This window comes from Chelonoidis abingdonii, chromosome 3, assembly GCF_003597395.2.
Source record: "Chelonoidis abingdonii isolate Lonesome George chromosome 3, CheloAbing_2.0, whole genome shotgun sequence".
NCBI classification, from domain to species: domain Eukaryota; kingdom Metazoa; phylum Chordata; order Testudines; family Testudinidae; genus Chelonoidis; species Chelonoidis abingdonii.
Genome location: NC_133771.1, coordinates 55,185,217 through 55,208,712, shown reverse-complemented (window position 1 = coordinate 55,208,712; position 23,496 = coordinate 55,185,217). Strand labels below are relative to the sequence as shown.

Below are 23,496 nucleotides of genomic sequence, written 5' to 3'. Positions count from 1 at the left end.
ACCTGGAGGCTGCCCCAATGGTAAAGGCCCCTTCCTTCATAGATCAGTGGAAGGTGGGAGCTGCTGGGCCTTACTCTGGCTGTAAGAGTAATAACTGTCTCAACATGTTTTGTAGTCCAGTAGTCATAGCCTCTTTCTTGGGTGTCTTTTGTTTTGCCATGTGCTCTCTCAGCTTTTCTTCAATCTTCATGTACTTTTCTTCAGTTCCTCCATCCAGTATACGCTGCACCTCAGAATACAGCTCATTGGTGTAGCATCTGCCTCCATTCTCCTTCAACATCCTCTCAGTTATTTCCATCAGCTCATTAACCTGCTTGTTCCTCTCTGCTCCAGTTGCTTTGTTGTTGAAAGTGCAGTATCGGTTCTTACACTCTTGAATCAGCTCCTTAAGATTTTTGTTATGTGAATTTCTCACATAGTCCGTCAATGAGTTACCCCCTAAATCTTCTTTCCGGGTGAACAGGACAATCATGTTCCTCTTCGCTTCAACTCCAAAAATCTCCCATACTCGCTTCACTGCTTCCTTGTCTTCTGCAGTGTAACGACCCAGCTGAGTCACCAGCACCAGAGCGTGGGGGCCTGGGGCAGAAAGCGCGATACAGCGACTGATCTCTCGACAGGTTTCTGTGTCACTGGCCTCTGGAGAAAATACATCAGGCGTATCGATAACTACAACCTCCTTCCCATTCCAGATCATGCTCCCTGTACTGCAAGTCTTGGTTACTGGCTTTGCCCCCAGTTTGGACTCAAACACTTTGTTGCCAAGGATGGTGTTTCCTGTAGCACTTTTCCCAGCTCCTGCCTTACCAACAAGGATGAATTTTAATTTGATGTGGCTGCTTTCTTGTGCACCTGTTGGGGAGAATTTTGACACATTTGCTATGTTATTGCATGTATAATAAAGTAGTGATGATGGGTTTAAGATTTCTCTTAATTAAAAAAAATCTATATAAACTCATTAAAACTACAGGCTGCCTGAGTTTCAAGATTTGGGTCTAGATTTCAAACCAAACCTGTGTTTGGATTCAGATCAGAATTCAGGTCCAGATCACTGGAGCATCCAAGTGCTTTGATACAAAGGGATTTTAAGATACATGTGAAAGGTGCTGCTCTCACCACTGTAGTGTCAGAGCTGAGTAGCCAGTTGGCATTTGACATCATCACAGAACTGTAACACAAAAAATATGACGCCCTCTTCGGAATACGAGAACAGAAACAATGGAGGATGTGATGTGTTAGCATTGACCTGCATTGACTGAGATTTCTGATGGCTCACAAAAGGAATCAAAGGGGATTTGGCACTTACACAGTGTATCATTATTTCCATTAATAGTTGTGTGGGGTCACAGGTGTACATGGCCAGAAGAGATAATCTATGGCAATCTAGTGTGAACTCCTGTATAATACAAGACAGAGAATTTCAGCCCGTTACCTTTGTATTGCACCCAGTAGCTTCTGTTTACCTAAAGCATGTTCCAGAAAGGCACTAGTCTTGATCTGAAGTTATTGAGAAATGAGGGATTCCCCACTTCCATTGGGCGCTTGTTCCAATGGTACATTACACTCACTGTCGGAGGTGTGCCCAATTTCTGAACTGAATTTATCTGGCTTTAACTTTCAACAACTGGTTCTTGTTCTGCTAGATTAAAGTGTCTTTTGGCACACAGTAATTTCTGCAAATGAATGTATTTATCCCCTGTAAGCAACTCACTTCTTGATACTAATTTTGGTAAACTAAACAGATTGAGTCTTTAAATCTCTCACTGGAGTCTTTAAATCTCTTTTGTAGCTCTTTGCTGCACCCTCACCCACTTTATAACATCCCTTTTCTAATGTGAACGCTAGAACTGGATACATTTTTAATGAGATTACAAGTTTAGCTGATAAAAGAAACTACATGATGTTTATCCTTAGGCTTCTGTAAGTCACTGGACTTGGTATTGCATGACATTCTCATTAAAATACTAGAATTATACAACATCGCAGCACATGTTAAATGGATTAGAATCTGGTTAACTGACAGATCTCAAAAAAGAGTTTTCAATGGTGAATCATCATCAAATGGGAGTGTTTCTGAGGGGTTTTTGTGAGGGCTGGGTGTAGGCCCAACATTATTTGATACTAGTATTCAATAGCTAGCAGTAAATATAAAACCACTGAGATAAAATTTGTAGATGACACGAAGATTGGTGGAGTCATAAATAATGATGAGCCCTGCACAGCAATCTGCTGCGCTAGGAAAGCTGGGCCTATTCAGACAAAATGCATTACAATGCAGCCAAGAGCGACAAAGAACGTAGGAAAAATCTAGGAAAGCAGTGACTCTGAAAAAGATTATGGGGTCATAGTGCGCCACCAACTGAACACAAACTCCCAGTCTGACGCTGTGGCAAAAATGGCTAATGTGATCCTTGGATGTATAAACAGGAGCAGGGAACAGGAATAGTGAGGTGATTTTACCCGGGTTTATGATATTGCTCAGACTGATACTGGAATAGTGCATCCAGTTCCTATAAAAAACAAAAAAAGGTGAAAATTGGTAGAGCTACCAAAATGATTCAAGGGGTGGAGAAAATGGAAGATGTTAATGACTTAAAAACCTCTAAGGAAGGAGATTCCACCACCTCCCTAGGTAACCCATTCCAGTGCTTCACCACCCTCCTACTGAAACAGTGTTTCCTAATATCCAACCTAGACCTCCCCCACTGCAACTTGAGACCATTGCTCCTTGTTCTGTCATCTGCCACCACTGAGAACAGCCTAGATCCATCCTCTTTGGAACCCCCCTTCAGGTAGCTGAAGGCTGCAACCAAATCCCTCCTCGTTCTTCTCTTCTGCAGACTATACAAGCCCAATTCCCTCAGCCTCTCCTTGTAAGTCATGTGCCCCAGCCCCCTAATCATTTTTGTTGCCCTCCGCTGGACTCTCCCCAGTTTGTCCACATCCTTTTCATAGTGGGGGGCAGGACTGGCTCTAGGTTTTTTGCCGCCCCAAGGGAAAAAAATATTGGCTGCCCCCACTCAGCCCTGGGCTCCTGCCCCGCTCACACAGTGCCCCCCAAGCCCCCTGCTGCCCAGCCCTGGCTCTCTTTTCACGCCCACCCACCACACCCCTGCCAACCCAGCCCTGGGGCTCTCTCTCACTCCCCCACCCGCACATTCCCCCTGCACCCCAGCACTGGGCTCTCTCTTCACTCCCCCCACCCACACACCCCCTGCCACCCCAGCACTAGGCTCTCTCTTCACTCCCCCCCACCCGCACCCCCTGCCGCCACAGCCCTGGGCTCCCCTACCCAAACGTGACCTCCTTATTCACCACAGCAATCCCCGTTTACACTTGCAGTGGGGATCAAACCGTTTCTCCTATTTTTATTTCACTTTCATATAAATCTCACCCTCCCATCTCCCACAACCCCATCTTTAGTGCTCCAAATGCACATGGAAGGCACAGGGACTAACCTTCAAACCTTGTACCCAGCAAGAGATGGGGATCTAGTAAAGAGGGTTCAGGCAGAGGAGTGGGTGTGGGGGGGCTCTACACTGGCAGAGAAGCGGGGTGTGATGTGCTCGTGGAGGAGGGTGGAGGAGGAGGAGAGGGGGTATCAGGAGGGCTGTGGGAGATGAGGTGCAAGTGCAGGGGAAGGGAGAGGGCTGGTGGAGGGTACAAGGGGAAGGGGTGCAGCGAAGGAGCGGTGGGGGGAAGTACAAGTGGAGGGGCTGCGAGCAGGATGGGGGGTGAAAGGCCTGAGAGGGGCAGGCGCTGACAGCTGCTTCCCCAGCTCCGTTCAGGCACAGCCAAGAGGATGGACACTGACCCCCAGGTGCCCAAGCCATGGGGGTCCCCCAGCAGGACAGTATCCCCCACTGTCCCACTCGGAGCTGGGCTCTGCCTCTCCCAACCCCTGGTGCTGTGGGGGCCCGGGGCAAGCAGCGCAGGGCTGAGGTGGGGGAGGTGCACGGCAGGCTGGGGCTGGGGGCAGGAGGGGGCGGCAGCAGCTCCCTGGCAGCTCCGACTGCCCAGCCACTTACCCCATCAGCAGGCAAGCTGGGATCTGCGCCCCCTGCCCAGCCCGGTGGGGAGGAGACCGGTTGAGATCTGTGGGTGGAATGGGGGATCCAGGGAGATACTCTGACTTGCTGCTACTCCAGCAGCAGCTCTGGCTCCATCCAATCTGCCGCCATCAGGGCTACTTTGGGAACAGCTGTCCGCTCGCTCTGGCGTGCCTGGCTCGATCCTTCCCAGATTTATTCTTGAGTGTAGAGGAGGAGACGGGAGGAGGCGGACGCAGCAGGCGTGGGGTTGTTGGAGGGGGTGAGTTGTGAGAAGCAGCAGAGGCTGGGAGATTTCTCCTTTGCTTCTCTGCTAAGAGCAAGAAGAAAAGGGAGCTGGGGAAAGTCACAGTGGGGGAAGGTGTTAGATGAGTCTCGGCGAGGCCTAAGGGGAGCCACTTTCCATACAAGGAATAGGAGGAACTCCCAAAGTCAGCATCTGAGTTCCCGAGCTTGGGGGGTGGGAGAAGATGGTGCCTAGCTCCAGCCCAGCCAGACACATCCTAGAAAGCCCTGCACAAGGCAGCCTCGTGGGCCAGGCTCCAAACCGGCCTGGATTTGCTCCTCAACGCACTTTGTGTTTTGTTTTATTGAGTGGTCCTGTGCTGGAGCCGAGGCAACCTGGGAACTGGAATGCAGAATCAAGTGAGACTCCGGCTCGCCGCCTGGTTCGAAAGCCTCTCCGGGCTTCTCGCTAGTGGCCCCCTGGGCATGTATGGCTGGGTCTCTACACCTCCCGGGCGACCCCTGGGTCTGGTTCTCCCAGGCAGCCCCTGGAGCCGAGCCCAGGCTGCGGCGGTGAGAAGGGCTCCCTGAGTGTGTGAGGAGCTGGGGAGGGAGGGAAGTGGGGCCCGTGATGCAGGGAGGGAGGAAGGGTCCTGCTGCCCTTGCCGCTTCAAGTTTCCCCAGGGCGGCGTGGCGTTTCCCCGCCCCAGTGGGCTGTGCAGGGTGCCGCTGGGCTGTGCAGGGGGCGCGGATCCCTATGCGCGTGCTGACAGGGCGAGTGGCTCTGGCCAGGGTCAGCTCCAGCTTTTTGCTGCCCCAACCAAAAAAAAAAAAAAAAAGCGGGGAAGGGAAAGGTGGGCAGAGTGCCGCCCCTTGGAAAGTGCTGCCCCAAGCACATGCTTGGAGGGCTGGTGCCTAGAGCGGGCCTTGGTTGTGGGGGGTCCCCAAAACTTGACCCAATACTCCAGATGAGGCCTCACCAGTGCCAAATAGAGGGGAATAATCACTTTCCTCAATCTGCTGGCAGTGCTCCTACTAATGCAGCCCAATATGCTGTTAGCCTTCTTGGCAACCAGGGCACACTGCTGACTCATGTCCAGCTTCTCCTCCAGTGTAACCCCTAGGTCCTTTTCTGCAGAACTGCCACTTAGCCAGTCAGTCCCCAGCCTGTAGCAGTGAATGGGATTCTTCCTTCCTAAGTGCAGGACTCTGCACTTGTCCTTGTTGAACCTCATCAGATTTCTTTTGGCCCAATCCTCCAATTTGTCTAGGTCACTCTGGACCCTATCCCTATCCTCCAGCGTATCTACCCCTCTCAGGCCTTAGTGTCCTCTTCGAATTGGCTGAGGGTAACAATCCATGCCCATCATCCAGATCATTAATGAAGAGTTGAACAAAACCAGCCCAGGACCGGCTCCTAGGGCACTCTTCTTGATAGTGGCTGCCGCACTGTCTGTTACAGCTGTCCCCGCTGCATTCCTTTTTCCCTCTCCTTTTCTGTTTGTCCTGTGTGGCCGCCCCTCCCGGGCCATTGTGCTACTAAGTCACAGCCCTATTCATAGGAATGGCTTGTTACAGACTAATCTGGAGGCCATTTGCTCTGCCTAGGGAGGGGGCTTCTTGCTTCTTTTTTGACTCTTTGTTCAGACCCGGCTTGGTGTGGGGGGCGCTGCCAGAAATGCAAGACTTGAAGTGGCCAACTAGTTAGCATATGAGGTCATACCTGTGGCTCAGACATGCCCAGGCATGCCCTATGCTCACCTGCAGGTTTTCCCTGCCTTCTCTCCTCCCCTGTATCAAGAGGAGCCAATCAAAGTACTGGTGGGAAACTGCCTGAGTTTGCCTTTAAAGCCGGACATTTTCTGATCAGACCTCGGAGAAGGTCTTGCTTTGCCACCTGGTCTGATCAGCTAAGGGTCTTTGGGGGGCCCTCTCCCCACTCTCGTTTGTTTTTGAGTGTACCCCTGTTTTTAAACTCCCCTCCCACGAACAAAGAATTTGTGCCTGGAGATCTCCTGATTATTGTAAGCGAATCGAGTCCTCTCTCCATCCTCCAATGCTACTGCTGTTCCTGTCTCTGTGTTTGCTGCTGTCCTGGGGATCGGTAAGAACTCTCTCTTGCAGACTGCACCTGTCCTAGCTGCTGGCCTTGTTTCCCCAGCAGACAGACCCAAGATAACTCCTTGCTGTATCTGTAATCTGTTTCTTGCTCCGCAGCACCTTTGCTCTTAAAAATAAGCCCGTGCCGCTGCTAGCTGTGCCTTCCTGGACTGTATCCTGGGCTGCCGCTTGCAGCCGCCCCATGCTGCAGCCACCACTAGTTAGCCCCCACCTCCCGGGGCTGTACCCTGGGCACACACCACTCTGCCCTCTGGAACGGCTCCCCCTCCCGATCAAGAGATCGGCATAGTGTAAGGTGCACCTATTAGAATCAGGTTCTTAGTCTAGATAAGTTGTAATTTCATTTTGCATAGCTGTGGTTAAGTTAGGTTTAGAGAATTGTTTGTATCATGCTCTGTAAGTTAGGTTTAAAAAATTGTTGCATTGTGTTCTGTTACTTGCTAATTTATGTAGTCTTGGTTAAGTTAGATCATAGATAAGATTTTGCTGTGTTCTGTATAATCGTGGTTAAGTTTGTCTTCCCACTGCCCCCCTGAGCTTGCCCGTGTCTCCCCCGACCTCCCAGTCACTTGTTGCAGTCTCCTCTGCTGTTTAAACTTGCAGCCTGTCTGCTCTCTGTGTCTCCTTAAGTTTAAATCTCCCTCCGCAGCGCCTCTGCCTTTGGTCTCTGCTCCATCACGTGCTCCTCTTCCCCCTCCCCCAACCTCATTCCTCTACCACTGCCTTTCTCTCTCTTTCTCTCTTCCCCCAACGTGTTACCACCCGCTCCTATTGCCCCCAAACCTCAATTGTATTACTGAAGTCTAGCATAAACCCCATTGGTTTACCCTTTTCTCTCTGACACACCTCACATTTTACATTACACCACTGGTACACATTTTTACCTAGAGTTGTTGGTTATTTAACACATTTTACCCATAACTGTTAGTTGGTTATATGCTGCTGTGACACACCTTTACATAGAAATTGTTAGCTACCTGTTACATTTATACTTCAGTGTTAATTGGTTACCAACTGTATTGTACCCCACTGTATTGTACCCCACTATTGAAACCCCTATACTATTTACTAAAAGAAACCCCTCCCAATTGTGTACCTTAACAAACCCCATACTCCTCACTATTGAATTTTTCCGCTGTTTTTTGCATTTTCTTAATAAAGTTTATTTTGCACCCCACCAGTGCAGTAGTTGTCCCCGAAGATCCCCTACCTGCTGGCAGGGTCACCAACTAGACCTGGAGCCATTGATCACTACCTGTTGAGCCTGATGATCTAACCAGCTTTCGATCCACCTTATAGTCCATTTATCCAGCCCATACTTCTTTAACTTGCTGGCAAGAATACTGTGGCAGACCATATCAAAAGTCAAGGTATGTTTGCTAAAGTCAAGCTATATCACGTCCACTGCTTTTCCCATATCCACAGAGCCAGTTATCTCATCATAGAAGGCAATCAGGATGGCCAGGCACAACTTGCGCTTGGTGAATCCATGTTGACTGTTCCTGATCACCTTCCTCTCCTCCGAGTGCTTCAAAATGGATTCCTTGAGGACCTGCTCCATGATTTTGCCAGGGACTGAGGTGAGACTGACTGGTCTGTAGTTCCCTGGGTTCTCCTTCTTCTCTTTTAAAAAGATGATTACTATATTTGTCTTTTTCCAGTCATCCAGGTCCTCCCCCGATCATCACGAGTTTTCAAAGATAATGGCCAATGGCTCTGCAATCACATCAGCCAACTCCCTCAAAACCTTCTGATGCATTAGATCCAGCCCCATGGACTTATAGCATGTCGAGTTTTTCTAAATAGGCTGTTCACCTCCTCCCCATACCGTGTTTCCCAATGCAGCAGTCTGGGGGCTGACCTTGTCTGTGAAGACCATGGCAAAAAAAAGCATTGAGTACTTCAGCTTTTTCCACATCCTCTGTCACTAGGTTGCCTCCCCCATTCAGTATGGTTCTCATTTTCCCTGATCTTCTTGTTGCTAACACACCTGTAGAAACCCTTCTTGTTACCCTTCACATACCTTGCTAGCTGCAACTCCACCTCTTGTGCCTTGGCCGTCCTGGTTACACCCCTGCATGCTCTAGCATTATCTTTATACTCCTCCCTAGTCATATGTCCAAGTTTCCACTTCTCGTAAGCTTCCTTTTTGTGTTTAAGCTCACCGAAGATTTCACTGTTAAGCCAAGCTGGTCGCCTGCCATATTTGCTATTGTTTCTGTACGTCAGGAAGGTTTGTTCCTGGACCCTCAATAAGGATTCTTTAAAATACAGCCAGCTCTCCTGGACTCCTTTCCCTCTCATATTAGTCTCTTAAGGGATCCTGCCCATCAGTTTCCTGAGCAGGGCCGGCTCCAGGCACTAGCTTATCAAGCAGGTGCTTGGGGCGGCCACTCCGGAGTGGGGTAGCACGTTCAGGTATTTGGGGGCAATTCAGAGGGTTCCTCACTCCCACTCGGAGCGAAGGAGCTCCCGCTGAATTGCCACAGATTGTGATCGCAATTACGATCGCAGCTTTTTGGTTGTTGTTGTTGTTGCTTAGGGCGGCGAAACGCCTGGAGCCGGCCCTGTTCCTGAGAGAGTCAAAGTCGGCTTTGTTGAAGTCCAGAGTCTGTATTCTGCCGCTCTCCTTTCTTCTTTTTGTCAGGATCCTGAACTTGACCATCTCATGGTCACTGCTGCCCAGGTTGCCACCACATCTACTTCTCCTACCAATTCTTCCCTGTTTGTGAGCAGCAGGTCAAAAGGAACAGGGCCCCTAGCTGGTTCCTCCAGCACGTGTACCAGGAAGTTGTCCCTAACACTCTCCAAAAACTTTGTGGATTGTCTGTGCATTGCTGTATTGCTCTCCCAACAGATGTCAGGGTGATTCAAGTCCCCCATTAGAACCAGGGCCTGTGACCTGGAAACTTCTGTTAGGTGTCCGAAGAAAGCTATTGATCTCATTACTGGAGTAACTGGATGAAATTCTTTAGTCTGTGCTACACAGGAGCACAGACTAGATGATCTAATCATTCCTTCTGGCCTTAAAATCTGAGTCTATGAGGTCCTATTCCCATCCCTAAAACTATACGTGTATGTAAGTCATTGAAGCATCGGTGCCTAAGTCAGTAGTGAGTGCAGAACAGATTTCTGAGTGTCACTTACTTTCAGCAGTTTCTTCATTTTCTCTCCCTTTCCTTTTTAGCTGAAAGATTTGTAAAAATAAACAGTTATTTGCATACATATTATCAGAGCAAAGAAAAATCATGAATAAGGTTGTAAAAATTCTCCTTGCCATCTCTAAGATTCTTTTTTAATGTATTTGTTCAGCAGTGATCAGCCTCTCACTCAAATTGTAATTTTCTGCAATAATTATATGCATCTTCACTTGAATCATGGTCTTACTGTTCCTTAAAAATGGCTACCCATGAAAGGGTTTTCTGACGTATCTGTCAGATCCCAAAACTTGAGACTGGATCAGGATCAACAGAAACAGCAAACAAGCAAACAAACAAATACATAAATAATAAAATAAAATAAAATAAAATAAAATAAAAATGCCTTGGTACCATAGAGTTTGAGTTGGATAATAATGAAAGCAAAAGAGATTATATATTTGGGGGAATTGATTTAAGTAGAAAAAACTCTGCTTCAGAGGGGTGAGAGACAGCCAGCTTTTAATGCATTCTATGTAGGAGGGAGATTACCAGAGCACTTGCCTTCCTGTGCACTCCTAAGGCAGAGGTCCTGTGGGGAAAAACAGTCTGTGATCATGAAGATAAAGACTGTCATAATACATATGCAAAAGAGAGCCAAGTGAAGGTAGCACAAGAAACTTTAATTCTGGAATGTAACATTAACTTTTGAGCTAGCGAACAGAAGTGGCTAACAGGAGTGTTTTGCGAGGGAGTTCTCCAGGTGAAGAAGGAGTGGTTATGTGACCCTTGGGGTAAACTTGTTGTCTGTAGTGTGTGCATCTGCATTTGTGGTGTGCTTGCTGCTTAACTGAAATATACCGTGTGCTCTGTTTGTTTGTTTGTTTGGGGGACCGTGTGCTGACTGTGTGTGCTGAGCCTAACCACCTGCTAGGCAAGGCTGAGAGCTTCCTCACAAGCCTGTGATCCCTAAGCCTTTAGCTCCCATCAACCCTTCAACAGGGTCAGGGCTACTCAGGGAGACCAGGGCTTTAAACAGCCTGCTCCTAAGCGACCAGAGGAGCTAGCGAACAGAAGAGACTAACGGGAGTTTTGCAAGGGAGTTTACAGGGGAAGTGTGAGGAGGGTCTAGAACTCAATATTCTTTAAACTTAAAAGCCAAAAACACCCCCTTGATATAAACAAAACAATAACAAAGGAACCAGCTGCAGGAGTAAAAAGACAATGCAGGCAGAAGTCCAGCAACAGAGCGGGGGCTACCCAGTTTATTGCACCCAATGCAGCACGTCTGATTCCCTGCCCTGTGGGCAGGTGGCGTGTGTGTGCGTTCTGTGCAAGGCGCTCCTGGCCCTCAGAGACCGTGTACAGGCTTTGGAGACCAGAGTGGCTGAACTGGAAGAGCTAAGGGAGACAGGGACGTATGCCGATGAGACTTTCCAGGACACAGTATAATGGTCCCACCCTCAGTCTGACAGCCTCTGTGCTGTTGAGAAGGATGAAGGTCCCAGGGAAGGAGAGTATGTAACTGGAGCACAGGGAAACAATCCCATAGTTGGAACCCTCCTTCCAGATGATGTTGTGGTGTCCTCTCACACTGAGGATGCCTCTCCGGGGGAGGGAACTCCAGTTATTAGGAAGAGAAAGGTATTAGTAATGGGCGATTCGATCATTAGAAACATAGACAGCTGGGTTTGCAATGATCAGGAGAACCGCATGGTGACTTGTTTGCCTGGTGTGAAGGTTGCGGATCTCTTGAGACATCTAGACAGATTTATGCGTAGTGCTGGGGAGGAGCCGGTGGGCGTGGTACATGTAGGTACCAATGACATAGGGATGGCTATCAGAGAGGTTGAGGAGGCCAAATTTAGGGTACAAGGTAAGAGATTGAAGTCCAGGACCTCCATGGTGGCATTCTTTGAGATGCTGCCAGTTCCACGTGCAGGGCCAGTTGACAGGCAGAACTGCAGGGTCTCAATGCATGGAGGAGATGATGGTGTAGGGAGGAGAGGTTTAGATTTATTAGGAACTGGGGAAACTGTTGGGAAAGGGGGATCCTATACGAGAAGGATGGGCTCCTCCTAAACCAAAATGGAACAAGATTGCTGGGGCTTAACATTTAAAAAGGCCACAGAACAGTTTTTAAACTAAAGGCTGGGGGAAAGCCGACAGGTGCGGAGGAGCGTGTGGTTTGGACATCCCTTAGGGGAAGATCTATTAATAGAGTATCTCTATGTCCTAGTGAGGATGAGAGGATGGAAAATGATAAAATACAAGCAGGGTTTGATCAGAAACAGTCAAAAAAAAAAAAGACACAAAATTACATCAAGTAATGGCAGACCGCTAAAAGGAGACAAGTTTTTAAAGTGCTTGTAAGCCAATGCTAGAAGTCTAAATAAGTCAAAATGGGTGAACTAGAGTGTCTCGTATTAAATGAGGATATTGATATAATAAGCAACACAGAAACTTGGTGGAATGAGGATAATCAACGGGACACAGTAATACCAGGGTACAAAATATATTGGAAGGACAGAACAGGTTGTGCTGGTGGGGGAGTGGCACTATATGTGAAAGAAAGCGTAGGATTAAATGAAGTAAAAATCGTAAATGAATCAAACTGTACCGTAGAATCTCTATGGATAGAAATTCCATGCTCTAATAATAAGAATACAGCGGTGGGGATATATTACTGACCACCTGACCAAGATGGTGATAGTGACTGTGAAATGTTCAGGGAGATTAGAGAGGCTGTTAAAATAAAAAACTCAATAATAATTATAGCGGATTTCGATTATCCCCATATTGACTGGGTACATGTCACCTCAGGGCAGGATGCAGAGATAAACTTTCTTGACACCTTAAATGACTGCTTCTTGGAGCAGCTAGTCCTGGAACCCCCCAGAGGAGAGACAATTCTTGATTTAGTCCTAAGTGGAGCACAGGATCTGGTCCAAGAATATAGCTGGACTGTTTGGTAATACTGGCCATAATATAATTAAATTTAATATCCCTGAGGCAGGGAAAACACCACAGCAGCCCAACACTGCAGCATTTAATTTCAGAAAGGGGAACAACACAAAAATGAGTTTAGTTAAGCAGAAATTAAAGGGTATAGCTCCAAAAGTGAAATCCCTGCAAGCTGTTGGGAAAGTTTTTAAGGACATCATTATAGAGGCTCAACTTAAATGTATCCCCCAATTTAAAAAACAGTAAGAGAATTAAAAAAGAGCCACTGTGGCTAAACAACAAAGTAAGAGAACAGTGAGACCGCAAAAGCCATCCTTTATAAAGGGGAAGTTAAATCCTAGTGAAGAAATAGAAAGCGCATAAATTCTGGCAAATGACGTGTAACAATATAATTAGGAAGGCCAAAAAAGAATTTGGGGAACAGCTAGCCAAAGACTCAAAGTAATAGCAATCTTTAAAAGAAAAATACTTCAAAAGCAGGAAGCCTGCTAAACAACCAGTGGAGCCACTGGACGATCGAGGTGCTAAGGGAACACTCAAGGATGATAAGGCTATTACAGAGAAACTAAATGAATTTTTTGCATTAGTCTTCATGGCTGAGGATGTGAGGGAGATTCCCAAACCTGAGCCATTCTTTTTAGGTGACGGATCTGAGGAACTGTCCCAGATTGAGGTGTCAATAGAGGAGGTTTGGGAACAAACTGATAAACTAAACAGTAATAAGTCACCAGGACCAGATGGTATCACCCAAGAGTTCTGAAGGAACTCAGATGTGAAACTGCAGAACTACTAACTGTCATCTGTAGCCTATCATTTAAATCAGCTTCTGTACCACATGACTAGAGGATAGCTAATATGATGCCAATTTTTAAGAAGGGCTTCAGAGGTGATCCTGGGAATTACAGGCCTGTAAGCCTGACTTCAGTACCAGGCAAACTGGTTGAAACTATAATAAAGAATAATATTGTCATAAGAACATAAGAACAGCCCTACTGGGTCAGACCAAGAGTCCAGGTAGCCCAGTGTTTTGTCTTCCGACAGTGGCCAATGCAAGGTACCCCAGAGAGAATAAACAGAACAGATAATCATCAAATGATCCATTCTCTGTTGCCCATTCCCAGCTACTAACAAACAGAGCCTAGGGACACCATTCCTGCCCATCCTGGCTAATAGCCATTGATGGACCTCCATGAATTTATCTAGTGCTTTTTTGAACCCATTTATGTCAGATATAGATGAACACAATTTGTTGAGGAAGAGTCAACATGGTTTTAGTAAAGGGAAATCATGCCTCACCAATCTATTAGAATTCTTTGAGGGGTCAACAAACATGTGGACCAAGAGGACCAGTGGATACAGCATATTTAGATTTTCAGGAAGCCTTTGACAAAGTCCCTCACCAAAGGCTCTTGTGAAAATTAAGATGCCATAGGATAAGAGGAAAGGTGCTCTCATGGATTGGTAACTTTTAAAAGATAGAAAACAAAGGGTAGGTATAAATGGTCAGTTTTCAGAATGGAGCAAGGTAAATAGTGGTGTCCCCCAGGGGTCTGTACTGGGCCCAGTCCTATACAACATATTCATAAATGATCTGGAAAAAGGGGTAAAGAGTGAGGTGGCAAAATTTTCAGATGATACAAAATAATAAAAGGATAATAAAGGCCAAAGGATGTGCAGGCAGCATGGGTTTCAGACTAGAAGCACCTGTCGCTATAACGTTGCTCTCTGGTGCACTCCAGAACAGCAGTCCCCAAAAAACAGAAAAGAGGAAGCAGGATATGAACGTAGTTATCAGTCAAAACACACAGCAGCCATGAACCAGTTAGATCAGCAACGGTCTGAATAGAACGTAACAGTCTGATAGGGTGTCCAGATGTCCTGATTTTATAGGGACAGTCCCGATTTTTGGGTCCTTTTCTTATATAGGCTCCTATTACCCCCCACCCCCGTCCCGATTTTTCACACTTGCTGTCTGGTCACCCTACAGTCTGAATGGCAGATATGTCGCACCAGGGCCTGCATGGCTGTGCACACCAAACGCTCTGCACGCACCCACACCACCTTTCCACAGCACGAACAGCAACACTGAGTTCAGCGAGCAGAACCCAGGAAACAAACAGGAACAGGAAGCAGGAAGGTCCCACAAACCCCAGTCATCACAAGCCCCAAGCTCCACAGCTCTGTCTCCTCTCCAGTGGTGCAACCATGCAAGTAAAATTAATTTCTTCCCAGTATGGGCGGGCTAAGCGGGGCAGCTGACCTTCCCACCTGATTCTCCATATGACTTTGCCCCACCCCCAGCCCAGAGTCCCCATGCTCTTCCCCTCCCCATCCGACACTACCAGGGGCAGGACTTGGGGCGGTACAGCTGCCGGAGGAGCTGCCCTTCCATGGAGCTGCATCTGTGCCTGGAAGGGCAGGGGGTGGGGTGGGGGGCTCTGCTCCTTTCCCGGCTGGGGGTGGGGGCAGCGGGGAAAGGAGCAGAGCCCCGTCAGCTCCTGCTGCTGCCGTAGCGCTCCCAGCCCTGTTCTCCTGAGAGGCGGCTCCGCAGAGGGGCTGGGGGTGGTACGGTGTCTTTCCCCTACACCATACCAGCTATAATGCAGAGAATGCAGGGGCAAGATTAGAAAAGCAAAGGCACAAAATGAGCTCAAACTAGCTATGGGAGTAAAGGGAAACAAGAAGACTTTTTATCAATACATTAGAAGCAAGAGGAAGACCAAGGACAGGGTAGGCCCACTGCTCAGCCCACAGGAGGGAGAAAAGTAACAACTGATATGCTTTAATGACTTCTTTGTTTCGGTCTTCACTGAGAAGTCTGAAGGATATCTAACATAGGGAATGCTTATGGGAAGGGGGTAGGATTAGAAGATAAAAATAAAAAAAGAGCAAGTTAAAAATCATTAGAGAAGTTAGATGCCTGCAAGTCACCAGAGGCTGATGAAATACATCCTAGAATACTCAAGGAGTTAATAGAGGAGGTATCTGAGCCTCTAGCTATTATCTTTGGAAAGTCATGGGAGACGGGAGAGATTCCAGAAGACTGGAAAAGGGAAATCTAGTGCCCATCTATAAAAAGGAAATAAAACAACCACGGAAACTACAGACCAGTTGTTTAACTTCTGTGCCAGGGAAGAATGAGCATAGTAATTAAAGAATCATCTGCAAACATTGGAAGTAGTAAGGTGATAGGGAATAGCAGCATGGATTGTAAAGAACAATCGTGTCAACCAATCTGATACTTTCTTGATAGGATAACGAGTCTTGTGGATAAGGGAGAAGCTGGATGTGGTATACCTAGACTTTAGTAAGGCATTTTATAAGCTCGCATGATATTCTTATTGATAAACTAGGCAAATACAATTTAGATGGGCAACTATAAGGTGGCTGCATAACTGGCGATAACCATACTCAGAGAGTGTTATTAATGGCTCCCAATCTCTAGGGAAGGATAAGAAGTGGGGTTCCACGGGGTCTGTTTTGTGGACCCGGATCTGTTCAATAATCTTCATCAAACGACTGTAGATGTGTCCATAAAAGACGCTTAATTAAGTTTGCAGATGATACAAGACTGGGAGATTGCACTGCTTTGGAGACAGGGTCAAAATTCAAAATGATCTGGACAAGTTGGTAGAAATGGTCTGAGGTAACCAACCAGATGAAGTTCAATAAAGACAAAATGCAACTACTGCCACTTAGTAGGAAGGAACAATCAGTTTCACACATACAGACTGGGGAAACTGTCTAGGAAGGAGTGCAGAAGGGATTTAAGGGGTCATAGTGGACACCTAATATATCAAGTCAACAGTAAGTCATACTGTTGGAAAAAAAGCAACTGCATCGGACATTAAACAGGTGTGTTGTAACAAGACCCGAGAAGTCATTCTTACCCCCCTTTATTTGTGCTGGTTAGGCTCACTGGAGTATTTGTCCCAGTTCTGCCCGTATTTAAGAAAGATGTGGAGAAATGGAGAGGGTCCAGAGAAGACAACAAGATATAAAGGTCTTGAGAACATGACCTCCGAAGGAAGGATGAAAGAATTGGGTTTATTTAGTTTGGAAAAGAGAAGCTGAGAGGGGGACATGATAGCAGGATCTAAAATGGGTGTCATCAGGAGAGTGGAGAAAACTTGCTTCACTTAGCCTCTAATGATAGAAAAGAAGCAATGCTTAAACTGCAGCAAGGGAGAGAATTAAGTTGGACATTAGGAAAAAGTTCCTAACTGTCAGGGTAGTTAAACACTGGAATAAATTGCCTAGGGAGGTTGTGGAATCTCCATCTCTGGAGATATTTAAGAGTAGGTTAGATAAATGTCTATCAGGGATGGTCTAGACAGTATTTGGTCCTTCCATGAGGGCAGGGGACTGGACTTGATGACCTCTCAAGGTCCCTTCCAGTCTTAGAGTCTATGAATCTATGAATCTATGAATAAATAGCTTGCTGGCACGGAGGACCGGAGCGGACCCGCTTACTTGCACTGCTGCTCCTCTTCCTGCAACTACTCCCACTCTTCTCTGTTCACCTTCAATGCCCTCCCTGCATCCTTCAGCCTCCAGCGTGACTCTGCCTGCCCGACACACATCCTTGCCTCAGCCCAGGTCTGCCTCAACCCCTCCTGCCTCAACTCCAGGCCTCACAGTCCCCTCCCCACACAAACCAGTTCTGGAGCATATACCCTGCTACCCTCTCCAGCCTCAGCTCTGAGCCCCTCTAGTCCCTGTGCCAACTCCTCATCTTCATTCCAGCTCGGAATTCTGTATTTCCAGGATTCAACAGTGGAGGTTTATTGACCACCCTCTTCCTGGAAGGTCACAAGGCAGCACTAGGCAACCCTAATTCTGCATGAACAAAACCCTCACCTGGAACACTGTGTTCAGTGCTAATTAGCCCATCTCTAAAAGGACACAGACACATGGGGGATTCAGAGTGGGAGGCAGGAATGAGAGGCACAGAAAAATGGTCATATGAAGACAGGTTGACGAGGCTGATTAAGAAGGAAATGAACAACAAGGGAGGTGATCCAGGAAAAGTTCAGAGTAAATGGTTTAGAGATGGTAGGTCAGGTACTTACATTTATACTAGTAATTAAAGCATAATTCAATTATTAATAATTAATAATAAATACCTCGCTTTCAGATAGCGTTTTTCATTAGTAGATTTCAAAGCACTTTCTAAAGGTGATCAGTGTCATTATAATTACAATCCTGGGATTTCAGTCTGCTGAACAGCTGAGTGCCTTTAGCTGCCAGACCCCTCAGGACTCAGTCCTTTACAAGCAGGGGCGGCTCCAGGCACCAGCATGCCAAGCGCATGCCTGGGGCAGCAAGACATGGGGGGCTCTCTGCCGGTCGCCACGAGGGCGGCAGGCAGGTTGCCTTCGGCGGCATGTCTGCGGAGGGTCTGCTGATCCTGTGGCTTCAGTGGACCTCCCGCAGGCACGCCGCTGAATCCGCGGGACTGGAGACCTACTGCAGGTGCGCCGCCGAAGGCAGCCTGCCTGCTGTGCTTGGGGCGGCAAAATACCTAGAGCTGCCCCTGCTCACAAGGCCGGATTCCCCTAAATACTGCAGAATTTAGTTTAGGTCCCATTTGCACAGGAGTAAGTGTAATTAAATATGCAAATACAGAGCTAATCTTATTACCACCATTGCTTCCGTCTTCTCTTGTTTTAGCTTTTCCTTGTAGTATTTCTGTATTTCTTTCAGCAAGTTTTCTTCCTGTTCTGCCTCTGTGGCTTTCTGAGCTTTTGACAGCATTTCTAAAGCTTGATATACTGTCTCCCCTAGTTCCAGATGTATTTCCTTTACTTCCTCTGGCCTTGACTTCAAGCCTTCCTTTATATTTTTATATTTCTCCTTGAAGTGATGTATTATTTCTTTTACCTTTTCTTCCTCTAGTTCTCTGTACTTTTTCTCAAGTTCCCTGTCCTGTTGTTCAATCTTCTCTTTGGCACATTTATACATCTCATTGCTGTAACATCGGCCTCCATTCACCTCCACCATTTCCTCAATCACTTTCCTCAGTTCATTAATCTGCTCATCCCTTTCTGTGCCAGTTGCTTTGTTGTTGAAAGCGCAGCATCGATTCCCACAATCTGTAATCAACTCCCGAAGATCTTGGTTGTCCAAGTCTCTTATATAATCGTTCAGTGAGTCATCTTCTAAGTCTTCTTTCCGGGTGAATAAAATGATCATGTACCTCAGAGCCTCAGCTCCAAAAATCTCCCGTATTCTCCTAACTGCTGCCTTATCCTCCTCAGTGTAACAGCCCAGCTGTGTAACCAGCACCAGAGCATGGGGGCCTGGGTAGGACAGCATGATACACTGAGTGATCTCACAGGCAGATTCTTCAACAGGGGCCTTTGCATCAAAAATATCAGGAGTATCGATAACTACAACCTCCCTCTCACCCCACGTTACCCTTCCTTTAGCACAAGTCTCAGTTACTGACTTTGCACTTAGCTTGGACTCAAACTTTCTCTCGCCAAGGATGGTGTTTCCTGTTGCACTTTTCCCAGCTCCAGTTTTACCAACAAGGACAATTCTCAGTTCAGGTCCTCCAGGGTCTTGACCACCAGGATGTGACTCTGCGGGAAACAAATTGTATGCATAACATCATTGCACAGGTAATAAGGTAGCAACGGACAAACTGGAGCTGTGAGGATAACTGCTAATGGATATTTCAGCTAAACTCTTTTGCCTCTGTTTTCTGTCAGTGAATTGTGCAAACAGACTGATTTTCTTTCATTTGTATTCAGAATTCACTGAATAATAATTCCTCTGAATAATATTTTATCTGTAGTTTCTGCTTGTTTTACAAGTAGCTCATTGCAACAATTCAATATTCAAAATTTCACATTCACAGAACACATGAATAATGTGGTATTGTTACCCCTTTAGTCTGAGCCATTAGCCATATGGGTTCTTTCTGGTTTGAGCAGAAACTGATAAGATTGTGGAACTGGATCCCGCCTTAAACATCTCCTCGCATGACCTTACATCACAGAGTTTTTATCAATTTGTCAGAGGCTGTCCTCACATTTGCTCTAGCAAAGTTGTGAACTCTTTCTATTGTGGGTTGTAGGTGTAGGGTTTCTACATAGTCCAGATTGTTCAAAACCCTCTGTTCCTCTTTAGGGACTCCATTTAAGAGGTTTGTGGGCTGCTGAGCTCCTGCCCAAACAGGAGTTCTGGGGTACGTTTCATACTCTCATTGCCTGCTGTTCTATCAGCCATCACAAGGAATGGGACATGCTGGTTCCCATCCATTTGGTGTGTTGTACAACAGTAGCCAGCTGAGCCACCAGCAGCCGACTGAACCTTCCCACCACCCCAACAGACTGTGTGTGTGCTGAGATGGGGTGAGTGGAGGGATCCTTAGAATCTCACAAACTTGCTGAAACACTTTGGAGTCACAGTTTCTCCTTTGATCCATGCCGTGGCAGATTAGCCAATGGGCCCTTGGGCCCCGTCCAATTAGGTGGCCCTATGTAGTGGGGCAGACTGCCCCACTCCCTGTGAGAGTGGGCTGTGGCAGGCCAGGGAGCCTATGAAGCCCAGGAGCCAATTAGAAAAGGGCTTGTTGTGAGCCAATCAGGGCCCAGATTGTAGACAGCCAGTCAGGGCCCGGCTCAGGGGTATATAAAGGCTGCCCAGAGCAGGAGCAGTCAGTCTATTCCAGGCCTTTGACAGGGGAAGGTCAGTCTCCAGGGGGAGACTAGCACCGCGGACAGGGCAGTGCTGGGCAGGCTCAGGGAGGCTAGAAAGCTCTAGCCCCTAGCCGCCAGGCTGCAGGCCTTGAGAGAAAGGGCCTAGCAGGTGCAAGGGGCTGTAGGGGAAGTGGCCCAGGGAAACAGATGGAGCAGGAAAAGGAGGAGGACAGCAAGGCTAACGCCAGAGGGTCCCTGGGCTGGGACCCAGAGTAGAGGGAGGGCCTGGTTCCCCCCCCCGCCCCCTCCACCTACATCCAGCCACTAGCCATAGAGACCACGCCAGATCCCTGCCAAGAGGGATTAGACTTGGAGGGTGGGTGGTTGCATATATAAAGGCTGGAATGTGGGACTGCTGACGATCGATCCCCGGAAGGGGATGCAGATAGACTGGAGGGCAGTGGCCTTGAAGAGGATGCCGCCGAGCAGGGAGTAATGCGGGTCCAGAGATGCCAAACAGGGGCAGAATAATGGACGGGACACCACCAGGAGGGGGTGCTCCACTGGAAATGAGCTAATTCCCAGGAGTGACCAGCGGGAGGTGCCAGGTGGTGAGTCCTGACCCGTTTACACCCTATAAAAAATGGGCACCCCACCCCCAGCAGACAAGTGCCTCACCCCTGCTCCCTGGAAGCAGTGCGAGACAGAGTAGGAGAAGCCCATGGGCCCCAATCCAGCTCTGCTTTGTGGCAGGAGTGCTGGGCAGGCAGGGTGGGGCAGGGGAAGCCTCTGCTCCCTGACTCTACTATGCTTCTCGGCATCAGCACCAGGTGGGGTGGGGCAGGGCAGGGGAAGCCCCTGCACCCTGACCCCCCCCCCCATGCTCCCCGGCACAAGCACTGGGAAGCCCCAGCACTGGGACCCAGCTACAGCCATGAGACTGGAGGAGCTCTAGCTCCCTGCCTCAGCCTCAGGGCTGGGGAAGCTGTCACTCCCTGCTGTGGGCCCAGGGAGCAAACGGGGGGTTGCAGTGGGGAGGTCAGAATGGGGGGGACCATGGGTAGAACAAGGGCGGGGACATTGGGGAAGGGAGAGAACGCTGTGAGGTCCTAGGCAGGGCCTGTCATAAACAGATAGCTAAGGGTTAATGTTTCTTTTACCTGTAAAGGGTTAACAAAGGGAACCTCACACCTGACCAGAGGACCAATCAGGAAACCGGATTTTTCAAAGCTCAGGGAGGGAATGTTTGGGTGTGTGTCTTTTGTCTGTCTCTCAACTATGAGAGGGTTCTTTCTATCTTCAAGCTTCTAATCTTCAATTTCCAAGTTGGGAGTACAAAGGTAGAAAAACAATAGGCTTTTATTGTTTTTGTGTTTACATGTGTGTAGTTTGCTGGAATGTTTTAAATTGTATATCTTTTTGAATAAGGCTGTTTATTCATTTTTCTTCTAAGAAATTGACCGTGTATATTGTCAACCTTGATACAGAGAACATTTTGATGTCTTGTCTTCTTTTTTATATAAAGCTTTATTTTTAAGACCTGTTGGATTTTTTTTTCTAGTGGGGACTCAAGGGGATTGAGCCTGCAGCTCACCAGGGAATTTGTGGGAGGGAAAATGAGGGGGGAAGGTAAATTGTCCTCTCTGTTTTGTAATTCAAGGAGTTTAAGTACAGTAATCTTCCAGGATAAAGAGAAGACAAGGGGAGGGGGTTTACTTCCTCCCCAGGCTTCCCCTCCATGGGTTATTTCCCTTTGTGGTAAGACTCAGGGCATCTGAGCCTTGGGGTCCCCCAGGGAAGGTTTTGGGGAGACCAGAGTGAGCCAAACACTGGAATGTTTGGCTGGTGGCAGCGCTATCAGATCCAAGCTGGTAATTAAGCTTGGAGGGTTTATGCTAGGCACCCACATTTTGAACGCTAAGGTTCAGAAGTGGAATTTATGCTTATGATAGGCCCGCAGGAAGAAGGGGCGGAATATGGGTGGGATTGCGGGCAGAAGTTGTGGGGAGTGTCCCCTACTTACTCTGGCCAAGGGCCTCATGGAATCTTAATCTGCCTCTAGATCCCTGTGCAACTCACTTGGGACCCCAGCTGTGGTGAAGAATTTACTCACTAGAACCCCTGCTGCTGTCGCAGCCTCTGGATTTCCTATGGGATAAGCCTCAGACCATTTTGTGAAGTATCAATAGCTACCAGCAACTATTGATTGCCAGCGTCTGTGTCAGGCAGAGGCCCCAGCACACTGACAGCAATGCACTCCATTGGTGCTTGAGATACTGCTGCAAAGGGCCCACCCTGTGTTGGGGCGGCTGCTGTAAAACTTGCAGACTGATAGACCTACCCCATTTGTGACCCTAAAGATGAGAAATTGGGGTGGCCAACCTGAGCCTGAGAAGAAGCCAGAATTTACCAATATACTATGCCAAAGAGCCATAGTAATGTCAGCAGCCCCCTATCAGCTCCCCCAGCCCCGCTCCCAGCACCTCTCACCCATCAGCAACCCTGCCAATCAGCGCCTCCCCCTCCCTCCCCACACCTCACGATCAGCTGTTTCGTGGCATGCAGGAGGCTCTGGACTGTGAGGGGGAGGAGCGAGGACATAGCAGGCTCAGGGGAAGGAGTGGGAGGGGTGGAGTGGGGGCAGGGCCTGTGGCAGAGCCAGGGGTTGAGCAGTGAGCACCCCGCAGCACAGTGGAAAGTTGGCCCCTGTAGCTCCAGCCCCGGAGTCGCTGCCTATACAAGGAGCCGCATATTAACTTCTGAAGAGCTGTGTGTGGCTCCGGAGCAACAAGTTGGCCACCCCTGATACACAATATTCTAAACACATGCAACAAGAAATGATGATGGGGAAAAGTTATGAAAAAGGGAGACAGGAAGACAAATTAGCCCAAATGAAAAGGTCTCCTGATAGAAATTCATAGATTCCAAGGCCAGAAGGGTCCACTCTGATCATCTAATTTCATCCCCTTCTGCCAGATAGGGGGCTGGGCTTACCAGTGGTGTCTCCTAGTGGTTAGGTCACTGGGCCTCCACTCCCCACACACCATCTTCAACAACAACTCTTGCCGGCATACCCTCCAGTGGGGTCACCAATTCATTTCCCTTTCTGGAGTAACAGAGTTCAAAGAAAGCAGCATCTCCACCAGGCAGAGAGACAGGCCTTGTTAATCTGACAGGCAGAACAACAAAAAAGCCTACAGGACTTTCTAAGCGAGCAGGCCACCGTGAAGCAGCAACTCTCAACGAATGGTGAGTCCTGCGGTAGTGGATGGCACCCGGCCACTGGGCTTGGGGCTCTGTAAAATGGACCCGTCAGATGACCCATGTGCCTTCCTTGATATGTTTGAATGG

At 48.0% G+C, this 23,496-nt stretch overlaps 1 protein-coding gene across 1 annotated transcript; it reads right to left on the bottom strand.

The window, feature by feature from the left end:
• Positions 1–186: 186 nt before the first annotated feature.
• LOC116826132 (GTPase IMAP family member 8-like) lies at positions 187–23,217 on the bottom strand. The gene is given in 5 exon segments (XM_075063508.1): positions 187–270; positions 272–852; positions 9,543–9,579; positions 18,140–19,083; positions 23,190–23,217. Coding segments are annotated over 5 exon segments (1,674 nt in total).
• Between the last annotated feature and the right edge of the window lie 279 nt (positions 23,218–23,496).